This window comes from Branchiostoma floridae, unplaced genomic scaffold (assembly GCF_000003815.2).
Source record: "Branchiostoma floridae strain S238N-H82 unplaced genomic scaffold, Bfl_VNyyK Sc7u5tJ_321, whole genome shotgun sequence".
Taxonomy (NCBI): domain Eukaryota; kingdom Metazoa; phylum Chordata; class Leptocardii; order Amphioxiformes; family Branchiostomatidae; genus Branchiostoma; species Branchiostoma floridae.
The window spans coordinates 25,209-50,397 of record NW_023365803.1 but is presented as its reverse complement, the minus strand read 5'-3'; the positions used below and the strand labels follow the sequence as shown (position 1 = coordinate 50,397).

The 25,189-nt window shown below is 42.7% G+C and overlaps 1 protein-coding gene and 1 long non-coding RNA gene across 2 annotated transcripts; both read right to left on the bottom strand.

Annotated features, from left to right (window-relative positions):
- Positions 1-17,386: 17,386 nt before the first annotated feature.
- LOC118408670 (flagellar radial spoke protein 2-like) lies at positions 17,387-18,057 on the bottom strand. The gene is made up of 2 exons (XM_035809523.1): positions 17,972-18,057; positions 17,387-17,801 (listed from the first exon to the last, which is right to left on the bottom strand). Exons 1-2 carry the CDS (start codon positions 18,055-18,057, stop codon positions 17,387-17,389), a joined length of 501 nt encoding a protein of 166 aa, XP_035665416.1.
- Positions 18,058-20,454: 2,397 nt separating this feature from the next.
- LOC118408664 lies at positions 20,455-23,292 on the bottom strand. Its single transcript, XR_004830335.1, has 5 exons — positions 22,388-23,292; positions 21,765-21,865; positions 20,896-21,509; positions 20,663-20,753; positions 20,455-20,534 (listed from the first exon to the last, which is right to left on the bottom strand). It is a non-coding gene; the product is annotated as an uncharacterized LOC118408664 (long non-coding RNA).
- Between the last annotated feature and the right edge of the window lie 1,897 nt (positions 23,293-25,189).

The window sequence follows — 25,189 nt, the reverse complement described above, 5'->3', positions numbered from 1 at the left end:
TAAAAGACACTTCAGAATATGAGCCACAATTGAGAAGAATAGACACTTTTTAAAAACAGCCCTCCAGGCCCAAAGCTGTTGTTTTTTTTTTCTATTGGTGATCATTGGTGCACCACCAATTTTTTTTAAATCATGTAACGTCATATATTAAGATATGAACAATCAAAAATGTGATGTGTGCCTTGAGATTATCGTTCATATGAGTACCCACTACCCAGGTAAGCCTGGATACCAGACTCCGGCCCGATCTCAATAATATCTGTTGTGCACCGGTACTCTTTACTCATGAATGTCCTGCAGTAGAATTTTCTTGGGGGCATGCGGCCATAGGGCTGAGGAGTTGGGCTGTGTAGGCCATGGAAACAGTTTGGCATCCAGTCCAGGCTAGGGCTGGGTATCGGTACAGCGTACCGGTACAAAACTGGTTTTTCTTATTGGACCGGTCCAGAAAAACCGGACCTGAAAAAATTAGGTGGACCGGATGTTGGACCGGTTAGAAAATTAACAGATTATTTTATCATGCATTCACACGTTTTGGCGCTTGCTGGTGGAAGAAAATGACAAGAGTGAAGTAGAGTAAAGTTTATAGTAATTTCTACCAAGTTTTACAGCCATTCTCACAGGTGCAGTTAGCGTTGTAGGATTTTAGAACGCCAGTATGAGTCTAATACTCCACCAAACAGATTTCTTTGTAGTGAAATGGACCATTGGTATGAGTCATACTGAATAAGGTCCAGGTTCAGGTCCGGACCTGGACCTGATCCTTTGGACCTGAACCGGACCTGGACCTGAATTTTCTGTACCGGTACCCAGCCCTAGTCCAGGCTATACCCAGGTAGTTGTTCCATAAGAAAAAGCAGCCTCTATCTATTATGTACTTATCTATTATTTAGAGCAAATGTTGCAAAATTTTTAGGATGTTGAAGCTTTTCTTGCAATTTGATGTGTTGTTGACAGAGCAATGTCAGCAACGAATTCTGCACCTACATGTATACTATATAGATAAACTTCATAAAGGATGTGTAGGGATGTAGACAGCTGGTTCAGTTAGTTTATTAGATTGTTGTGGTACCTTTCAGTGCTTTCAAGAAGGTTTTAATTTTATCAAAAAAACCCTCCCCCCTAACTTGAGTCCTAATGTCAATTGCCATTTGACTTTTCTTTGCTCCAGCCTCCAGGTCTGTAACAAACATACAATACTTGATATATGTATCATCAAGGAGGTTTTATCAAGAGGAGATAGATTTTACTAATAGGCATTTTGCAGCAGTTATGCGACAGTGAGGTGCAAATGAGGGTGGTGTCCTGTGCCTTTCAATCAGCACATTGTTTCACCTGATTTGCATAGGTCGTAAACAGGCATACAAGATAAGAGTTCACACTAGAGACTGAAATTCCCTCATGGGATTACATAGCATTCTCCTGTTGAAGTCCAATCCTTGCCTGGGCCCGTTCATGATGCAAAAAGTCAAACGTTGTTATTCGTTTTGCCCGAAAATCTGACAGATAATTGGTCTTTGATCGGAACCTAACGAATATCTTCCTGAAACCGCATTCCTTCGTGGCCTTGTATTGTAAATGCCTCTGAAAACATTCTGGTTCCGATATGCTATCCGATGTTTCCTCTGAATCTCCTGACACACACCCTGTCCGATTTCAGGATTGTCAATCCAGTTGATCAGGATGGGGCCCGATAAAAAACAACAAAAAACTTTACGATTAAAAACGCAGTGGAAATACCCAACATACTCTACTTTATACTCAACATACGCAACCAACTTCCCCATGACACATTCAGCTTGTCAAACGGATAGTACCATTCGATTTTTTTGCATCATAAATGACTCCGAGACCTGGTCTTTGTTTACATCACTCCTTGGTCCATCCTCCTCCTTGATCCATCCATTACATGGAAAAGCTGAGGGATACAGAAAATGTTAGCCTGGACCCCGCAGCGAGGTCTCAACACAGACAATAGATATTTTTGAGATCAGGTTGGGGTCTGCTAATAAAAATAGTGAGTGCTAAGAAAATGTTGATGTGACCAAATAACACCACAACCATGGTCTTCTACTATGATATAACTTAGATGTTTCAAATTCAAGCACTTTTGGGTAATGATAATGATATATACATGTATAAAGAAATTTAGTTACGCCCTACCCCCAATACTATTTTTGGAACGCACCATTCATATTTGAATATTTCTCAACATTTTGATGTACATTTTTTTTAAATGAGTTGATCAACTTGATGCTGTTAATCCCCTTGTTGGTCTTTGTAAGGTGTCTATTAAATTATATAATTAAACTTTTAAGGATAATTTGTGATATAAAATGCCATGAAAATGGTCCAATGGCCATATTAGTACTATTTTCACCCAAGGATAAATTGTCATACCATTGGCAAATCTGCTTGGAGAATACCTGTGGGATCATAGGCTACCCAAAGCCTATCTAAGTCTCCAAACAGATCCTTCCATGGCATAAAATATATATCACAAAGCTGGAAGGAGTTTAGCCAACCAAGAGTGTTATTTGCTAAACGTGGGCATTTGCTTTCCTCCTCTTGATATGTAATGTAGTACTTTTCCATCAAACTTGTCCAAGCATTATCTACTGTAAATCATGCAAAAATGTTCACGGTTTTTGCAGTGGCCACTTCACCGCAAAGTTAAAACCCCCACGAACATTTTTCCATGGCAGTAAGATAATTTACTACTGTAACAGTACAGTGCGTGGTGCTACCGTGAACTTAAAACCACTGTGAACAGTCCTTTATACTGCTTATATATATATATATATATATATATATATATATATATATGGTTCTCCCGTTGTTACAGTACCATATGCACTCCCATACCAAGGAGTGAGAATACAAGCCTACCATTATCTAGCAGGGCTCGAAATACTGGGTGCATGTGCACCCAGGTGCACCCAAAATTGGAGCTGTGCACCCAATTATTTTCTCTGGGTGCACAGGGTGCACCCAAATATTTTCTTAGGTTTATGTTTGTAAAGCTATCAAAGTATACATGTACATATTAATTAATCTTGATATCTAAGTGTTAGAAAGTTAATAAAAATGTCTGTTGTTTAAGAATTTGATAGCTTGTAACTAAGTTTTATTATTAGGTTATTACTAGTACTTAGATTTAAGTGGTGCACCCAAAAATGTTTTTGGTGCACCCAATTTTTTAAGCTGGGTGCACCAGTGCACCTCATCCCAAAAATGAATTTCAAGCCCTGTCTAGGGAGAATGTTGTTACTAGCCTTGGGTAGGCCTTGTTGAGTGGTGAATTTTCCCCATAACCATAAACTTTGATTTAAGCAGATAGCTATAAATGGGTAGCCTAGCCTTGTCTTGTCTTCCAGTAGCAACAATGAGGAAGACAAGGAGATAACAGGTTCATTTTTGTATAACATGAGTTGACATTTGCATTGCATAAATGTAATTGTAAAGCCACTGAACTGCAACCAAGGCCACACTGATTTAATTTCTTGGTTCAAAAATAGTGTTTTTGTACTTTTTTCAAGCTGAAAACTTTTTTTCTTAATGTTTTGCATTAGCCGTTACCTTTACCCCAACCATTTTACAATTTTTATTTTTATTTCGCCCTCTCGCTCCATATTTTTTATGAAAAAATCCGTGAACCAAGAAATTAAATTGGTGTGGCCTAAAGGCACATTTTCCTATGACCCTATTCACATTGATTGAGACCCCAGATAAAACTTTTATCATCAGAATAAAAAATTTTCTTTTCAAACCAAAATTGCATTCACACTGCCCTTCGGCAATCTGATTATAGTCCGCCCTCAGTCTTATCCGAATAAAAAAATTTATTCCTGCACTGCAGATTCAGAATTGGACTCCTGGGCCACTTGTTAGTAAATTACAGATATCATATAGGATTAGGATGCACATATAGAGTTCTTATTCAACCACGATGGACAACCAAGGAATACCATCTTAGATGTCAGATATGTTTGTTTTAAAGTTAGATTTCATTTTAGGATGTCAGTTAATGTTTCATTGATTTCTTTGTATTGAAGGCAAGGAAAGCGAGCTATATTTAAAAAAAAATTTTCAAACTCAAATTCAGTAAGGCAGCGAGTACATTTGTCTTGAAGGCAAGTACTGTTTACAATGCCAGTTAATAATTGTTAGCCGTTGAAGGTGGAGGGAAAGAAACTCACTATGGCTTCCGTCCATAGCCTTCATCAAGTTCATGAGGCAAGAAACTATGTCGCATTTCTCATGGCAATAAGGCCACACCAATTTAATTGATTGGTTCGCGGATCCGCTCGCTCCTATTTTTTGGGAAAAAAATGAAAATAAAAATTACCACTCAGCAAATTTTCACCATTAATGAAACCATTCACCAACTTTTTGGTGTAGCAAATTGGCCTTTATATTATAAGCTCCTTAAAGTGTGGGTACAGGTGCTGTTACTGTACAAAAGTAGTGTTTTTGTACTTTTATCAAGCTGAAAACTTTTTTTCTTTATGTTTTGGATTAGCCATTACCTTTACCCCAACCATTTTATAATTTTTATTTTTATTTCGCCCTCTCGCTCCATATTCTTTATGAAAAAATCCGTGAACCAAGAAATTAAATTGGTGTGGCCTAAAGACAAAATAACAATGTAACAACAGAGTTTACATTCTATAGTGTCACATGATAGACTATGTTGCGTTAGAAGTCAGATTCTGCCTCAGGGTTCCATTTCTGTCTGTGTTAAAGGAAGCTACAAAGCTATGATTCTATTGAAGCCAGATACATGTTTGAGATGCCAGCTGTAGTTAATGAGTTTTGTCTTGGAGATACCAGTTGTCTGAGTAAGAGGCTTGACGCAGACATAAAGCAACTTCGGCAGCAGGGGCAGTGACAAGGGAGCAGAGTCAGATCCAGTTCATATGTGAGCAGTGTGCACGACCCTGCAGATTCAGAATTGGATCCTGGGCCACTTGTTGATAAACAACAGATATAGGATCCACATAGAAGTCTTAATTAACCACGATGTACAACTTAAGAATACAATCTTAGATATCAAATACGTCAGGGACTCCAGCAGCAGTATAATCCAACCATGGATAGTGATTGAGTGAGTGTTTATTCTAAAGTCAGATTCCGTCATTAAAAGCACATCGGCCAGTCAAGGTACTGAAGGAAAGGAAAGCCTTTTTAAGACTTCAATTCAGTTAGGCTAGTACCATCTTAAGATGACAGCTATATTTGTCTTGTAGGCAGGTACTTTTTTATGATTCTTAATCTTATTTCTAGTTCCATGTATGTTTGTGTTACTGATGCCAGGCATATACATGTACCAGGCTGTCATTTGAAGGTATCGACGTAAAGATTGGCCAACCAACAAGTGCAGTGTTTATTGTTCCATGTAACATTAACACATGAATTAGGAAGTGCATATTCTGCAAAATCTAATATGTTTACATTTCTTTACCTTCATTTTCATTTATTTGCAGTACCAGCAACTACAGGCCGGCTAGTGGAAGTGACTCACCCCCAACAGAAACAGCTATGGGTGATTCTCCAATAGAGCGGATCTACAACCCTGACACAAGGGCAAGGAACATGCTGTAAAAAAAGGGCAGTTTCTCTTAACATTCACTATCCTGTGTGAGAGTGTTTGTGTGTGTGTGTGTGTATGTGTGTATGTGTGTGTTTCTGTGTGTATGTTTGCGTGTGTGTGTGTGTGTGTGTATGTGTGTGTTTCTGTGTGTGTGTTTGCATGTCTGCCTGCAGGACTGGTGTGTCCATGTGTGTAGGGCTGTGTATCGGTACAGCGTACCGGTACAAAACCGGTTTTTCAAATAGATGGACCGGATGGTGGACCTATTAGAAAATTAACAGATTATTTGATCAGGCATTCACACGTTTTGGCGCTTGTATGTGGAAGAAAATAACAAGAGCGAAGCAGAGTAGAGTTTATAGTCATTTCTACCCAGTTTTACAGTCAATCGTACGGGTGTAGTTAGCGTTGTAGGATTTTAAAACGCTAGTGTGAGTCTAATACTCCACCAAACAGATTTATTTGCAGTGAAATGGATCATTGGTATGAGTCATACGGAATCAGGAACCTGAATCTGGACCTGATCCTCTGGACCTGTACCGGACCTGGACCTGAATTTTTTGTACCGGTACCCACCCCTACATGTGTGTGTAATAAACAGACACAGGTTTGATCAAAGTCATGCAGGAAGAATTATTCTTTTTTACTTTTCTCTCCACAGATACAGATTAGGGAGCAGCCATGCATCATATGTTACTGATCTGACGTTTCTCTCCAAAGACATAGGTGAGATTGTAGCCATGCAGTACTTTTATTACTCTGTGACACTGGAGGGTAACCTACAGTAACAGAGTATTGTAATCACTTTGTGCGTTGAGTGTTCGCACCTATATCTCTATGTTCCGTATGCCGCAATCGCTGTAACAGTGGGGGGTTGAAGTAGTGCTAAATGATCATGCCAAATGCCTGTCAGGCTTTTGGCTCAGTCATTTAGACTGCTGGTGTTGTGATCCTAAGGACCCGGGTTCGATTCCCGGGTCGGTCAGGATATTTGTATATATTGTTTATTTCTGTTCTACTCGCCCCTCTGACTTCTTACATTGGCGCCCAACGTAGGGCTCGAACCCACGACCCTGGGATTAAGAGTCCCATGCTCTACCGACCGAGCTAACATTGGCGCCCAACGTGGCCCTGGTGGATAACAGGCCGGAGATGTGCCTGCCCACAGGGTGCTCGAACTCGGAGATTCGAGGACGAATCTTGAGAAGAAGAGAGGGAGTAGTGTAACAGTGGGGGGTTGAAGTAGTGCTAAATGATCATGCCAAATGCCTGTCAGGCTTTTGGCTCAGTCATTTAGACTGCTGGTGTTGTGATCCTAAGGACCCGGGTTCGATTCCCGGGTCGGTCAGGATATTTGTATATATTGTTTATTTCTGTTCTACTCGCCCCTCTGACTTCTTACATCGCATATGGATTTGCATGTCGTCTGTACTCGCTTCGGAAATGATGCACGTTATTTTTTTTTCGCCGTAGCTGTTTTTATTATGGATGTAATAATTTCAAAAATCACCCCTACGTCTTCGGTATATTGGTCCAGGTCTTCGTTATGATTGTGCTTGTGGTAACTAGATACCGTCAAGCAGATGTTGTCCTCGTCGGAAATTGACAACAGCTGTGCTACCTCGTAGGGGGGGGGGGGGAGTAGGCATTTGATTGACAGGGGTCATTAAAGGAACATAAAAGTCGGTTCTCAATGAGCCACACAGGAAAGTACATTCCAGAACAGCTTTTGGAGATGAACTCTGCGATAAGGTTTTGTCAACAACTCGGGAATAAGCAGACACTAACGTGAACACACAATTTTAACCCAGTGAAGCTAGGCTCCCTCAGGTGTAGGGTATGCAGACACAGACTTAGTGATAAGGGGCCAGAATATGTACGAGGACAGAGGCGGTTATGGGTACATGGCTCATGTCCCTATCCAGAGCTTGACATGCAAGTCAAGCAGATATAGGGACACTGGTGACATTGTGACGATCTCCATGCAAACGTTGGGTAGCACTACACCACGGAACAGGTATGTGCACTAGCACGTACCATATCAACAGCTCGTTTCTACACATTAATTCTGGAGCAGTGTTAGTTTTCGCAGACTCCCACTGATCATAATATTCATATATATAAACACCGAGTCATAAACCACGGAAAACATCACAACCAACATAAACCATAATTAGGTCACAGAGTTTGTTACCTACGGTCACTTGTTGATTTTGACTTTCCTCTCCAAAGACATAGGTCAGAGATTGTAGCCATGCAGTACTTTTATTGATTTTGACTTTTCTCTCCAAAGACATACAAAATGTAGGTGAGATTGTAGCCATGCAGTACTTTTATTGATTTTGACTTTTCTCTCCAAAGACATAGGTGATATTGTAGCCATGCAGTACTTTTATTGATTTTGACTTTTCTCTCCAAAGACATACAAAATGTAGGTGAGATTGTAGCCATGCAGTACTTTTATTGATTTTGACTTTTCTCTCCAAAGACATAGGTGATATTGTAGCCATGCAGTACTTTTATTGATTTTGACTTTCCTCTCCAAAGACATACAAAATGTAGGTGAGATTGTAGCCATGCAGTACTTTTATTGATTTTGACTTTTCTCTCCAAAGACATAGGTGATATTGTAGCCATGCAGTACTTTTATTGATTTTGACTTTCCTCTCCAAAGACATAGGTGAGATTGTAGCCATGCAGTACTTTTATTGATTTTGACTTTCCTCTCCAAAGACATAGGTGAGATTGTAGCCATGCAGTACTTTTATTGATTTTGACTTTCCTCTCCAAAGACATAGGTGAGATTGTAGCCATGCAGTACTTTGATTGATTTTGACTTTCCTCTCCAAAGACATAGGTGAGATTGTAGCCATGCAGTACTTTTATTGAATCTGACTTTTCTGTCAAAAACATAGCTGAGATTGTAGCCATGCAGTACTTTTATTGATTTTGACTTTTCTCTCCAAAGACATACAAAATGTAGGTGAGATTGTAGCCATGCAGTACTTTTATTGATTTTGACTTTTCTCTCCAAAGACATACAAAATGTAGGTGAGATTGTAGCCATGCAGTACTTTTATTGATTTTGACTTTTCTCTCCAAAGACATAGGTGAGATTGTAGCCATGCAGTACTTTGATTGATTTTGACTTTCCCCTCCAAAGACATAGGTGAGATTGTAGCCATGCAGTACTTTTATTGATACTGACTTTTCTCTCATAATCATAGGTGAGATTGTAGCCATGCTGTAATTTATTGATTCTTTTTCTCATAATCATAGGTGAGATTGTGGCCATGCTGTAATTTATTGATTCTTTTCTCTCATAAACATAGGAAAGATTGTAGCCATGCAGTAATAATTATCTACACTCTCACTCCGAGTACCTTGGCAGCACCTGGGGCAATGACTGTCGTATTGAGGTCACCTGGGTGGCGCCAAATGGCAGCTCGCTCCAGACACATGTGACAGTCGTGTTGAGGTCACCTGGGTGGCGCCGAATGGCAGCTCGCTCCAGACACATGCGACTGTCGTATTGAGGTCACCTTAGTGGCGACGAATGGCAGCTCGCTCCAGACACATGTGACAGTCGTGTTGAGGTCACCTGGGTGGCGCCGAATGGCAGCTCGCTCCAGACACATGTGACAGTCGTGTTGAGGTCACCTGGGTGGCGCCGAATGGCAGCTCGCTCCAGACACATGCGACTGTCGTATTGAGGTCACCTTAGTGGCGACGAATGGCAGCTTGCTCCATACCCTTGCGATTTACCCCCCCGACTATTGTATGCTCCTGGCAATTCAGCCCCTGGCTGCAAAGAGTGGGTTGTCGGCCCACCCAATAACAACAACAATAACAAACAAGGAGACCTGAGTGGGCTTGGAAGAGAACTTTAATTCTTAAAAATATGAGCAACTACGAGGTGGGTGGGTGGTTGGGCAATAAAAATGGAACCCTAGAATCTACGCCTCTCAGCCGTGTTAGACTGAAGCTAGAATGAGTCATGTGAGGGCGGAGGTCATGGCGCAGCTAATTACTAGATTTGCGCAGGCCCAAATCTGACACAATTATCTGCACTCTCACTCTGAGTAACGGCAAGGAGACCTGAGTGCAGTGGGCTTTGAAGAGAACTTTAATTCGAAATATGAGCAACCACCTAGACCAAGCCCGAAGGGAGTTTGCTGTTCCGGGGGAGAGGGCTGTAATCGTGCCAAGGAGATAAGCCAAGCTAACCATGGTTAGCAAGATAGTCGTGAGCCAGCGGTCACTATGGAGGATGATACTCAGGCTAAAGCCAAGCAATTGGGCGATTGCTGAACAACGCAGTAACATGATTCAAAATTGCAGGCTGCGGAGTACTCACACTCACAGTTCTGACGTCGTAGAGCTGGCTACAGCATTTCTAAGGCATGTAATCAATTCTTTCTGAACAGGACTAATAATAACACTGGCTTAGCTTGAAATCACAAGTGAAATACGACCAGAAGTGTGACCTAATCTATGCATATACCTAACAAGTCAGCGTGCCCGACTCTAGTGGTCATATATACTAAACCTGACATGTGCCGACAAGCCGAACATAAGATTATGCTGCTATGGTCTGAGGCGGTGAAACTAGAATTGCCGTGAACCTAAGTTAACAAGGAATGCCTATATAATGGCACGACAGATTCCTATGGCTTGCGTACTCACAAAGTCTGAAGTCATGGAGCTGGCTAGGTCATTTTTAGCGCAGTTGTTTGTTCTTAACGTAACAGTAGTAACACTGGCTTAACTTGACATCATGGAGCCGAGGCTGACCAGAGTTGTGGCCAAACTACCCATATACCTAACAGATTGGCGTGCCCTGCTCTAGTAGTGTTATACATGTATATCTAAACATGACGACGTGCTTAGAATCAACTACAGCAAAACATATGCTGCTACAGTCTGAGGCGGTAAAACACTAGAATCACCCTGACATATAGTTGAACTGAAACACAGGAACTTGTATGTAATGGCACAATGTATGCCTATGTCTTCCGTATGAGTGAATAATGTACACTCTTCCACACCTGGAAGCATGAGAGCTGTGAACATGATATACACGGGATGTGCTTGTCTCAATTTGAATTGGCAGTTCTAAACAAATCACAAAATAACAGGAACTCTCTCCACTGGGTTCGGAAGTTGCTGTAAGTGCCTGCTGCAAAAGCTGACTTCTTGGTCTGGCCCAGCAGCTGCGATGGCGACTGTTGACCGGAAGGAACTTTGTCGTGACAGCCCTCCAATAGGGCATGCCAGGCGCCGACATGTATTTTGCTCGGGACAGGTATGCGCTCACCTTGGCAGGCGTACATGCCAGACTCTATGACTTTGTCATGCCAGCGCTGATAATCCGATAAGTCATGCTGAAGGCTAGTTGTCATTTCCCGACGGTTATATACGTGCGCTTCTGTCGTGGAACTCAAAACATCACTGCTTCCATGGAAGCTCGGAAACTAATGTCCAGGATGTAAGAAACATGATCGCTGATTGGCAAGGTTCGTAAACCCCTGTCCAAAATGTGCACATGAGTGCTAATTGTCAAAGGGAACAAGTCAAAAGAAACCTCACTGGAGCCTTCTGTTGAAGTAATTACTTCCATTGAATCATCGTCCCAAGGATTGATGGTACATGTACTTGTACTGTTCGGAATGTGCAAGGCTGCACCGCCTTCTATTGAAAGAAATAGATCCACACCGTTTTTCATGCAAAGCCGGCAAACTACCATCAATACCGAATTTAGACATACCGTCCATATTGTGTGACACCGCGCTTGCTTCTTTTGCAGAAGTTGAGTCCATCTTGTCACCACTGTAATTGACGCAAGAATCAAAAGCATGTATACTCGTGCCGTCCTGAGTGTGCAACGTTGCACCACCTTCCGTTGAAGGAAATACATAAACAAACATCAATACCGCAAGTTTTGTGCGAAACCCGAAAACTAACAGCCGAATCGTGCGTGGGCACAGAACCTCTCATGAGGTGAACATAGTTTGTTGCGCGTCCTACGGAACTGGTGGTGCTACATGGTACCGATCCGCGCGCTTGCTTTTGCGGGAGTTTGTCCGTGATCCCAGTGGCTTGCACGCCGCTAGACTGCTTGGAGTCTGTCTTCTTCCGTTCGCATCCCGTCTACGAATGCCTGTATTTTTTGCTCAGTTTGCTCCAGCAGAAGTTGCAGACGTGCTCAAATCTGCAAAACGTGACGTCGTATTTATTTTCGTTGAAAGCCCAGCAAACCCGGGGTGACTTTGGTTTCTCGACGGGTCCCTGACTGTTAGTTGCGCTTGAAGCCTTGAGATGTGTTGGGTCCAAGTCAAAGTAGATCTCCTTCAAATTGGTCCATTCTGCGGACCAGGACCCCGGTTTGCACAGAGCCCTCTGTAATGCTGCTGTGTGGAAACTCCTCACGATTGACCATTTGTATCTGTGCAACTTTGTACAGGCACATTGGAGGATGACCAGCCTTCCTGCCAATTCCGAGTGCGGCATGATGGTGCTGGAGCTATTTAGCAAACCCATTCACCCGGTTAAGAACTCAGTAATTTATTGAATCTGACTTTTCTGTCAGAAACATAGGTGAGATTGTAGCCATGCAGTAATTTATTGATTCTGACTTTTCTCTCCACAGACATCGGTGAGATTGCAGCCATGCAGGAAGTGAAAATTTATGTTTTCTCTCATTAGTTTGACATCACATCATTGTAAATGTGTATGCATAAGTACAAATGAAACTAGTTAAGAAGCACATTAGGTGTCGTGTGTGTGTGTGTGTGTGTGTGTGTTTGTGTGTGTGTGTGGCTATGTGTTTGTCCAGTCTGGAGGAATGTTGTCTTGTGTACGTTTCAGTCTCACCAGTTCCTATGACGTTAAAAGCACAGTGTTCGTCCAGTCAGGAGGAATGTTGTCTTGTGTACGTTTAAGTCTCACCAGTCCTTATGAAGTTAAAAGCACAGTGTTCGTCCAGTCAGGAGAAATGTTGTCTTGTGTACGTTTAAGTCTCACCAGTCCCTATGAAGTTAAAAGCACAATGTTCGTCCAGTCAGGAGGAATGTTGTCTTGTGTACGTTTAAGTCTCACCAGTCCTTATGAAGTTAAAAGCACAGTGTTTGTCCAGTCAGAAAGTATGTTGTCTTGTGTACGTTTCAGTCTCACCAGTCCCTATGAAGTTAAAAGCACAGCGTTCGTCCAGTCAGGAGAAATGTTGTCTTGTGTACATTTAAGTCTCACCAGTCCCTATGAAGTTAAAAGCTCAGCGTTCATCCAGTCTGGAAGTATGTTGTCTTGTGTACGTTTCAGTCTCACCAGTCCCTATGAAGTTAAAAGCACAGTGTTTGTCCAGTCAGGAGGAATGTTGTCTTGTGTACATTTCAGTCTCACCAGTTCCTATGACGTTAAAAGCACAGTGTTTGTCCAGTCAGGAGGAATGTTGTCTTGTGTACGTTTCAGTCTCACCAGTCCCTATGAAGTTCAAAGCACAGTGTTTGTCCAGTCAGAAAGCATGTTGTCTTGTGTACGTTTCAGTCTCACCAGTCCATATGAAGTTAAAAGCACAGTGTTCGTCCAGTCAGGAGAAATGTTGTCTTGTGTACGTTTCAGTCTCACCAGTCCCTATGAAGTTAAAAGCACAGTGTTCGTCCAGTCAGGAGGAATGTTGTCTTGTGTACGTTTCAGTCTCACCAGTCCCTATGAAGTTCAAAGCACAGTGTTCGTTCCGTCAGAAAGCATGTTGTCTTGTGTACGTTTCAGTCTCACCAGTCCCTATATAGTTAAAAGCACAGTGTTTGTCCAGTCAGGAGGAATGTTGTCTTGTGTACGTTTCAGTCTCACCAGTCCCTATGAAGTTAAAAGCACAGTGTTTGTCCAGTCAGAAAGCATGTTGTCTTGTGTACGTTTCAGTCTCACCAGTCCCTATGAAGTTAAAAGCACAGTGTTTGTCCAGTCAGGAGGAATGTTGTCTTGTGTACGTTTCAGTCTCACCAGTCCCTATGAAGCTAAAAGCACAGCGTTCGTCCAGTCAGGAGGAATGTTGTCTTGTGTACGTTTCAGTCTCACCAGTCAATATGAAGTTAAAAGCACAGTGTTAACGTTTGTCCAGTCAGGAAATATGTTGTCTTGAGTACGTTTCAGTCTCACCAGTCCATATGAAGTTAAAAGCACAGTGTTCGTCCAGTCAGGAGGAATGTTGTCTTGTGTACGTTTTAGTCTCACCAGTCAATATGAAGTTAAAAGCACAGTGTTCGTCCAGTCAGGAGGAATGTTGTCTTGTGTACGTTTTAGTCTCACCAGTCAATATGAAGTTAAAAGCACAGTGTTTGTCCTGTCAGAAAGTATGTTGTCTTGTGTACGTTTCAGTCTCACCAGTCCCGATGAAGTTAAAAGCACAGTGTTCTTCCTGTCAGGATGAATATTGTCTTGTGTACGTTTCAGTCTCACCAGTCCATATGAAGTTAAAAGCACAATGTTCTTCCTGTCAGGAGAAATGTTGTCTTGTGTACGTTTCAGTCTCACCAGTCCATATGAAGTTAAAAGCACAGTGTTCGTCCAGTCAGGAGTTTTGAGGTATAATGTGTATCTGCCAGTCTTTACAACACTGCAAAGTTATTTGTTTCGCTTTCTAACCTTTACTTTCATCTATCATTGCAGGTGAACCAGCCACTGCAGGAGAAGTGACTACATGTACCAACAACTACCAACAGAAACCAACAGAAACCAACATACACGTAGGAAGTTCTCCAGTGCAGCTCTGCAATCCTCACACAAGGCCGAGGTAACCTTATCACTTGTCCAAAGTTGTAAGTTCGCATATAATGAGCTTGTGCCTATGTGCATGCCTTTACGTGAATGTTTGTGTATGTGTAATTTCAGGCATGAATGTGTGTGTATGTGTTTATATATGTATTTGTATGTGTATGTGTATGTGCGCATGTATGATAAAAAACACAGGTGCGGTTGTATGAATAGGTGTAATGTATGTCTGTACTTTTTCATCAACAGGAGGCAATTTGTATGGAGATGAAGATTTGAACCTGAATGGGAGCACCTGCAGCCGTTGGAGAGGGGAGAGAACATGACGATTTGAGGCCATCAGCAGATAAACAATGTATCTTGTACCAATCCAACCTAAACTAATGAGTAATTGAGATGATGCCTACTGTGTTTAGTGACACTATTAGCATGACACTAAATGAAGCTTCAAGTCTTTAGACTGGAAAAAAAACATTATAACCAGTTCTGCTTTTCTCATAAGGAAGACATTGTTATATTTCTTGGCCAATGTATGTATGAAGTAGCGCATTCACTGTATCTGATCTGATGTCTTAGTGACATAGATATCCATTAATCTTGTCAGGGCCATCTTTGCAGTCGGCAAACAATCATCACCGAGAAAAGGGTTTTATGAGAATTGTGTAATTTAGTAAAAATGTTCTTATACTTCAACACCAATTCTGCCCTTTATATAAGTAGTACTTGTATGATGTTTCTACTTTATGTAGATGAATGTATTATGGATTGTATCTATGAAAGACTGGGCACGAAATACTTTTTTCCAAACTTGCACTGGTGCAGGCAGCCGCAGACATTATCTGCACAAATATACCTGCATCTCGTAGTACTAAAATCAGTCAAGAAACCACTGCCATTAATTCCAACAGTCAATGCAGCTGGTAAAAGTCTGCAATGCACCGACATCATAGTACATTGATGTAAAAACCTAGTAAGGGCAAACAATGTGTCCCTGGATCTTTTTCTGAAACAGTTGAGCACCAACTGCTACAATGCCCCCTGTATTCTGCCCAATGCAGAGAACTAATGTCCACTGTTGAATGCCTCATACAGCAATGTCTTACCGTTTCTTTACTACTCCAATAGGGGGGGGGGGGGGGGGGGGGGGTACCCATACAAAAATTCAAAACCTGTTCAGGGCCCAAGGAACAGGGCCCGGGCTGGACCTGAACCTGGGCCTGATTTCGTGAATACTCAAAACAATGGTCCATTTTTCTGGAAAAAAAACTATTTTGCGGTGTATTCGACTCCCACTGGCGTCTTAAAATCCTACAAAAAGTACAAGGCTAACTGCCTCTGTATGATTGACTGTAAAACCTGGTAGAAATGACTATGTACTCCACTGTACTTCGCTCATTCTTTTCTTCGACCGGTCAGTCCCAAAAGGTGTGAATACCTGATCATATGATCTGTTCATTTTCCAATAGGTCCAACACCTGGTCCACTAAATTTTTTTAGGGTCCGTTCTTTCCGGACGGGTCCAATAAGAAAAGCCAGTTTTGTACCGGTACACTGTATCAGTACCCACCTCTAGGCTCCAGGGTTTATGTGACCATGTCATCAATAGGCAACTTTCCAATGCACTTCAAGACTAAGACATCTACTAAACGATTACTTCCAGCCGTGCATCTGTTTAGTTGTAAACTCTTATCTTATCATGCACACATTCCAGCTGCAATTGTTTTTAAGTGTATCAACTATTTTATCTTACTTGATATTTGTTTTTTTTATTGTATGTGTATGTGGTTACGATATAAGTCTGCTGCCTAGTGTCCACATTGTATCATTATTGTCGCAATTTGAATAAAGTCAAAGTAAAACACAAAACATGGACCAGTGCAGGTTAGGTGCAGGTGGGCATCAGAAATTCAGAATTACCTGCACATCTGGAATGTTTCTTGCACTAAGCTGCATATGCAGGTGGTATTTCGAGCCCTGAAAGAGCTAATGTTTCTGGTTGAACTTTAGCACCTCTTTTGCACTATATTTGTTTAATGTGGTTTTTAAATAAAGTCAAGGTACTTGTTATTAATTTTTTTTTGTTTAACAAATTTGTCAGTTAATAAGTTTGTACATTCCTCGTTAAGTTACACATGTAAAAAGCTTTATAGCAAGGTTGATATCGTCTGTTATAACGTGTTTTCTGACAAAGATGCTTCCAATGAATTTATTAAATAGAGTAGTTTTGATTATATGAGTCTCTTGCCTCATTTCCTGAATCTGTATCTTTCAACCTCTAGTTGTTAGCAGGTAAATTTGTGAAATACACACCCGCAGGGATAGGCTAGCGATGAGCTGATATTCATACCCACCCGTAATTTAGGGGAATATTCATATTCTTTTAACATTATTTGGTTAAATCACTAATATAAAGTCTGTTTACAAACGTCAGGTCAGGTGGTAAGTCGCGTTTCAGTTTAACATTGATATGAATCTCTTGCTCTAATTTCTGGATGTGTATTTCTATGCTTGAGTAATCCTGTGATTGTTAGCAGGTACTTTGTAGAAATAATACACAACAGGCAAAGGCTAGAGGAGAAGCCTATTTTGATACCCACCCGTAATTTCTTCATTCATATTCTTCTAAAATTGTTTGGTAAAATAACAATATAAAGTCCGTTTACATACGTCAGGTCAGGTTGTGCAGTCGCGTATCAGTTTTACATCGCATGCACTCTGGAGGCCAGAACCGCTGTCAACACACACCAATATTGACAGGTAGGTGTGAAGGTCCCATGTGGAGTTAATCCGTTAATCCCCGAGATAAGGACTTAATCCTCGACACAGTGAAAGGCCCGACGCGATGCAGCGCCCGATGCGATGCAGTGACCGATGCGATGCAGTGACCGATGCGATGCAGAGACCGATGCGATGCCCGATGCAATGCCCGACGCGATGCAATGCCCGACGCAGTTGTGTCGGCCCCCGACGCGAGACGCGTTGCATCGGAGCTGTATTTGACCGCCGACGCACGGTATTGGCGTCGGGCTAAAAAGTCAATGATTTGGGTCGTAAACTACTCCTTAGCCCCTTAGCCTGCGTCTCCGCCTGTGTCGACTCAGCCTGCGCCTCCGCCAGCGCCCGTGCCGACTCAGCCTGCGCCTCCGCCAGCGCCCGTGCAGCCTCAGCCCGTGCCGACTCAGCCTGCGCCTCAGCCCGAGCTGACTGAGCCTGCGTTTCCGCCTGTGTCGACTCAGCATGCGCCTCCGCCAGCGCCCGTTCAGCCTCAGCCTGCGTCTCCGCCAGCGCCCGTGCAGCCTCAGCCTGCGCCTCCGCCAGCGCCCGTGCAGCCTCAGCCTGCGCCTCCGCCAGCGCCCGTGCAGCCTCAGCCTGCGCCTCCGCCAGCGCCCGTGCAGCCTCAGCCTGCACCTCCGCCCGTGCCGACTCAGCCTGCGCCTCACATCTCTGTGCCGTTCCTTCTCTTTCTCTTCAGCTTCTAACTGCAGTTTCTCCATCTCTGCCTGCCGGTCCTTCTCTTTCTCTTCAGCTTGTAACTACCGCTTTTCAGCTTCTAACTGCAGTTTCTCCATCTCAACCTGCCGTTCCTTCTCTTTCTCTTCAGCTTGTAACTACCGCTTTTCAGCTTCTAACTGCAGTTTCTCCATCTCAACCTGCCGTTCCTTCTCTCTCTCTTCAGCTTCCAACTTCAACTTTTGCATTTCTCTTTCCTTGGCTCTCTCCTCCCTCTCCAGTGCCTGCTGCACATACGTTTGCAAAGCCTCCTCCTTCAGGCCTAGTTTCGAACCTACCTCGATGTGTCCCTTCCATCTTAATTCCTTTTTTTTTTGACGCTTTACAGTTTACTGGTTTGTTTTGGCCCGTCTGGCGTGACGCTCTACAGTTAACTGATTTGGTTTGGCCCGTCTGGATGGTCGGACTTTGGACTTTGCCCTCTTGGCTGGCTTGGTATACTGCACACACAAAGGATGCTTGTTACCGAACTGATTGCTTCCAGATGCACACAAGATATCTTCACTATTCAGTACAGCAAACTACTGGATGTAAACAACAGTATGGTTGGAAATCTTTGCCATTTTCCTCCTCCGCAGTAGGGTACATCAACAGCTTGGCACGTCAAACAATCTTCCACTTTTCCACTTCCAACTTTTTACTCACAGCTCGGCTAATGGCCACTCTCTACTGCATCAAAAGTTACGTAGGCTAAGGGTTTCACTTACCGGTCGTAGACCTTTAGTGAATTTTATCCCGCTTCTCGACACCACTTCATCTTGATTACATGAATTGGTGGTGAATTTTAATTGCCACGGCAGACTCGAAATTACCTTATTTGTTCCTCATTTGAACTATCTGAATAAAAATAGCGGCTGAATAAGCAAGAATTGTTCTCAAAAGATTCGCCTCGCAAGTTATATAATAGTTCACACTTTACTGTCCCCCTGGGCAACAGTGCCTCACGTGTTGTGCCATTCTCTCCCTGGGCACCTCAGTTGTGCAATGTGCACAAGGCTCAGGATACTTCGTGCAGTGCGTAAGTGGTCCTGTTGTTTCCACTCCCCCATCTCTTTGTTGCAACCCTCCACATTTGAGATATTAGGGACGGGTTTAAAGGCAGAGGATGGTTTGGCAAGCGATATCAGTTTATTTATTTGGCGGTCTTTATTTGCTGGAAAATGAATTTTATTTTCCTGTAAACAATTTGAATTGTTTTCATACAAGTCAGAACCAATGCACAGTGTTAATATTTCAAACAGTATAAAACACATTGTGAAAAATAACGTTGCCAAGGAGAATGTCGATTGGGTCTGTCGGTCAATGGAAGACATTCTATTGAAAACATCGGATTGGACATGACAAAGGCATTTCACCTTTGATCTTCTCCCAAAGAAATACAAATACAAAGTAACTTTGCTGCCAAATCCTGTGCTCATCCTGAAAAGCTGCCTCGCCACACCTGATGCAGATTTGATCTCCAGCCGTTATTTAACGATACACCCACTGAAGACATCAAAGTTTGATAAAGTGTACCTAAACACTTTGTTGCTGTCCTGTGAAAATATATTCTAAAGCACTGAACACTCTTTCACATAGAACAGGAAAATTAGAGTTCTATGACCACATACCTTAACCTTTGATAGTAACCTTTTGAAGTTAAATATTATAAACATTTCCCATCGATTATGCAAATAAGTTCCTCTTTTGCATAGAATGTTGATCATCATCTCTAGTCCAAAATAACAAAAAGTGTTCAAAGAATGGAAGTCTTACCATAGCAAATTAGAAGAACGAGGCTATTTTACTGATAATTGGGTAAATGTGCTACTAATTTGCATGATTCATAATGCTACAAGTATGGAATTCCAATCATTTATTTACTCACACGGCAGAATCAATGTGCTCTTACTATGATCTGGCGGGAAGACAAATCAACCAAGTCTATTTGACGTCTCTGTAGAATGTCATCTACACTAATAGGAGTCAATGGAGCTTTGTTGCAAAAAGAAGCTGCAACTGCACTGACCTCTGGTATCTCTTTTCTCAACTGGCGGACTTCGCGTCGTCTAACTGCATACCCATGCCATTGCAGAGCCTGCAGATTCAGCTTTTCTTTGATGAAATAGGTATTTCGTATTCTTCTCTGCCTCTGATCTTCTCAGTTGTAAAACAGTTATAGTTATCAGTGTACAATAATGAATGTTAACTTGAAAAATCATCTGTCTTTGTCAAGGAATGAACAATCCACTGCTGTCGTGACGTCACTTTATGCAGATAGAACACGTAACTCAGTGAGCAGTGGATGTTTATTTATTATGTTATGTTATTGTGACCAATATGTTTCGAATACGAATCATCACCATAATGGTAGTTTCTCATCTTATGGTCGATGGTATTAGAGTGCATCCCAAAACATCATATTTCCTTACATTTACATTTACTATAAAACTTGGACTTGGGATGTTGAAGGAGTCGAAGCTACGTCCACTGGCCTGCAGGTTTGCCTATCTTCTGGTGCTGTTCCTGATGTGTCGAGATCCGCTTTTGGTGTATTGGCATCCTCCTGTGTTTGAACGAGGGGGGGGGGGGGGGGGGGGTCTCCAGAAATGATCTTGCTTGTAATTGTGACACAACAGCGTTCTTCCATTTTGTAACATCTTTTTGTCTTCAAAGCCATTTCCTCCTGTCAACACAGGTAACATTAATGTAGTCTTACATCCCAGATCTCTCTGTCATATAAACTGTGCAAATTCAAGACCTGTATCAGTTTGGTTTCGCGTCTTCTAGGTAGAATAGGAGCTCAGCGGATACCTCTTCATCTGCCTTTATCCTGCTTTCGAGGAGCTCGCACTTCGCCTACTCTTCGGTCAACTCTTCTGACCTTTTTCAGTTCGTCGTCCTCCTGTACAATGTCACAAAATGCAAGTTATCAATCACTTCAGTATACGTATGAAACCTATAAGATGGGAATTTAAAGTGAATTTGTACACATCGTAAAAATGTATTGGCGAATTTGGATGATTTTAAAAAGTTGAAAACCTTACCTGCTCCACAACATCCCTGATGTTTTAGTCTGGGTGGTGCCCGGAGGCCCTGCAACCACACGGTGGCGATTGGGCTCTTCCATGTAGATATGTGCGGCGGAGAAGCAATATGATTGAGACTTTCTTCAAGCACAGTATAGAAGTATGGAGCAGAAAGCATAACAAATTATTGCATACATGTTGCAATAGAGAAAAACAACTTATATACACATAAATGGTAATAAATGACATGATATTCTAAATACAGCTAACATAACCAGCAGCTGTACTTGACTCATCTTCTTTCACATAGTTATTCCTTATATTGTCAACCACTCTTCCCACAGCTTTTGGAGTTTTACATTCCTGCAGCCACTAGTTCCTCCACCTTCAACTCCTTTCTTTCTCTCACCCAGCCCTTGAGTTTGGGCACCAGATTCAGAAGAGGAGTAGAAGGTGGAGGAGTGGCTTGTGGTGCAGGAGATGTGGCCACAGATGTGGTTGGCCGTGCTTCCTTCCATCTCCTGGTTACTTCCTTCCCCATGGCACTATGTGTAAGATTCCTGGATTCCTTTTCGGTCGTCACCTTGTTCCAACGCCCCAGGTTGTCTCTGGAAATTTCGCACTTGTACCCACTGAAATAGGAAAAGTAATTGTCAAAGATACAGGTTCTTCAGAAAAGCGGAACTCAAGTTCTTCTTGTTCATTTGCCTATCCTGCATGAGATGGTATTCTTCGCAGGTGCGATGCCTGGTAGCAGTAGAGAGCTCCTATCAGCGCGATGAAACCGTCTTTGGCAGTTCTATCAGACACGTCATGAAGAACAAGATATAAAATAACAAAGCAAATGCAAACAATATGTGCCACTGGTACATGTACTTGAATCTCACCTTCAGCAACACAAACAGCATCTCTCCCAAAGGCACCGGAGGCGTGTCTGTCCCCTTAAACAGCTTTGGCAGCAGCTGCATGGTCTTCTTCATCTTCTTGTCTAATAAAATGAAACCAGAATGTCAGACATTAAACTTCATTATCTAACATCAGTTATTATTAGAAATACAGTAAAAGCCCGTTGATGGACATCCACTAAAATTTAAGTATGGCAAGTCACAGGAGCCCATTTATTGCACAAGTGATAACTGCACACTTCTGTTAATTGTTAAAGTCCCTCAGTGATGCAGTCCAACTAGTCCCCAAGCAGACCGACCCTACGGTGCCTTAGAAATAGTATCAAAGCTGGCAAGGGACTTGCCCGTTTGACTCCCTTTAGTCGGCTATGTCCCTTTGGCCGGCTATACTCCTATGCCAGCTTTGATATTCTCTCTAAGGCACCGTATGGTCTGCTTGGAGACCAGTCCAACTGAACAACTATGCTTTGTTGCACCACTCGAGTAATTCCACAAAATGTGCTGTCAAATCAGGAGTGCAATTAAACGGCTTCTATAGTAACTGGACAGTGTAATGGGCAGACTGGTTGGTAAAGTATGTTTAGGGAAATAAGTTACATTCTTACCATCCGACCATCCTTCCACGGATGTCCTTCTGTTGGCGCATTCCTGCACAGCATAAAGTATCAGTTCTGCTTCTCGTATCGGGCGTCCTTTCAGCTGCTGCAGGAAATATTTCTTCTGTGGGCCGACGTACCGTCTCAGCTCATCTTGCAACTGAAACATACAGGAAATCAATCCGGGTTAAGAAAGGTCCCTTTTAAAAACTGCATTGTGGCTTAACAATGACTTTGTCCTACTCCTCTCAACAACAGTGGTGGGTTGTGTATATATAGAGAGAGGGGGAACAAAAGAGACACCTAGGGACAATATTAGCTTGACTTTATCTTCCCTTTTGCAGAATTTTTCTTTAAGAAAACGTCTAGTTAACACAAACCATTTTTAGTTAACACAAACCATTAAGTGACTAGGGGATTCAATAAAAAAACACGAGCGGTTACATATGCAGTTGGTGACGTGACAATAATGTACCTTAATCAACACTACCAAATGGCCTTGAACACTTGTTACAACTTACGTGAACAGGCTGATTAAAGCAGAGATATCGCTGAAAGATTTCAGCAACCCTTGCCTCCTGGTTGCCACCCACACTTGCCACGTACTCCTTTCGTGCCACAAACTCTAGGTCGAGGAGGCGTGCCACTACCTGTTTTTTCGGGGTTTTCCTCGCCATTTCTTTCTGGAGCTGCAAGTAATACCTCTCCATGGTGTGGGCGTCTCTGACGACACGTGATTCTTATCAGCTATGCACTCAGGTGGTAAAGGCTGGTATGGACGGTGGTGGTATAGAAACCATCTATGATTGGCCGCTTCTTCAGAATGTTGTGCTGTGCAGCAAAAAGGATGATGTCTTCTGCTTCTTTCGGCAAGCCCTCGGTGAGCCTCTCCAGGAAGTAACAAAGTAAACAGACAACAACTGAATTTTACATGAACTTCATGCAACTTTCGGAACAGTTAAAACTTGCAAAAAAAAAACACTGCGATGTCAGTACATATGTGCATAATGATAGTCAACAACTACCTCGTCGGCATGAAGGAATCCCTTGTATTTCCCGTCGTCTGATTTCTAATGAATGACCCACACCACACAGGAGGGGATGACATGGCGGAACTCCTTACCAAGTCTCCCTTGCAGCAAGTAGGTGACCTGGCGATGCGCCTGAAATCGGTAGGTTCTGTTTGAGAAGGGTTTTGTCAAAGCCTCGTGTAGTATCGTAGGCCCGTGCGATGAGAGCCATATCCAGTACATCTTTTGCGATGACGCGGTGTAAAACCGGTCTTGATTTATCAGGCAGGAGAGGTCACCGGCGTCACTGCCCCACACTCTCCGAGAGCCCCTTCTCTTACGCCTCCGCTAAGTCATGACAGAAGACGCATTCATGGACGGTGGACATCCGCTCGCAGTTTCCACAGCGGCACCAGGTAAAGCTCTGCAACCTCCAGCCCTCCGTTTCCACATCTCTCCCGTCCCATTCCGCCATGCTTACGGTCGGGATTTCCTACGGATTCGGCGGCTCCCTGGGACGGACGGCTGCCGTAGCCCGCTACGTAGTACCTCCCTCTCCGCTCTCGTCTTGTTCTTCTTTCTCTTTTTCTCCTCCGACCATCTAGGCTGATGGCTGTATGCAAGGACTGTCCTTGAATCGCGGGGATGCTCGATTTGCGTTGTTTTCTCCTGCGAACCCAAAGCAGCACACTCACTCATCCCGTCGTCAGGCAACAAGTAAATATCAAACTGCCTTCCCTAATGCCCAACTTTTGAACTTGAGTATTAAGTCACATCATCCATATTCCCATTGCTTAGCAGTGAGGAAGAAAGAGAGTCAGATGGTACTGCCAGCAGTATAGTCGATTGGAGGTGGAGAGGCGGAGCGGGACGACGACATGTTGTTCGCCCATTGCTGTCATGGCTGTGCTAGCTACATGAAGGATTCGTTCATTGTCTCTTGATAGGAGAAAGATGTAGTAATCTATTACTTTGTCTTATAACCACCCTTTCTGAAACTTCTTTTAAGACAAGTAGCTCTTCAGAAAGCTGCATGCTATAATTGTTAAAGTTCTAGCAGTGATATGTTGTGAGGCCCATTTCTAAAGTGTCTTATCTAGATCACTAAAACAGTGACACTTGTGGTGAAATTGGGTCGCTAATGTCCCCTTCCTGACATGATTGTTTGCTTGACAGTGTCGTTGTACTTTTACCTAGTACATGAACTGGTTTGGTTTCATTTCTTTGTGCCGTTTTCCCTGTGAGTTACGGTGTCCTTGTCTTATTGCCTATATTGGCACACATGCTTTTAAGGATTCCTGTTGTAACTAGTGTTTCCATTACACTAGTTACAACACTAGTTAGATGTATTTCTCTTTTTTTTTCAACAGTTGGATCTTTGAAAACTGATGGTTGCTTTTAATTCGTTTTTTTTTTTGCTTCATTGGTGGCGATCTTTGATTGACTTTAACAGCGTTACATTAGGCCACAGATTTCTTAAGCAGACCGTTGAGATGAGGAAGGATCTTCCAGTAACTCCGAAAGCTCCTTCAAATAACCTCTGCTGCCGACCCGTCTCACTAATCTCAGTGTGACCATTTGGCCCAGAAGCATGTCCAAGATCCCACGGGTCTGCTTTTGCCACGTTACTCCATCCACAACAGGAACTTGTTCTGTCTTTTGCTGCTCTGGTGCTTGCCATGGACCTCCACCTGAGAAGATCAAACAGAACTGCATGGGAAGAGACTCGGCAGCACCTGAATGCACTCACTCACTCACTCACTCACACACACAATGCACACACACACACATACATACATAC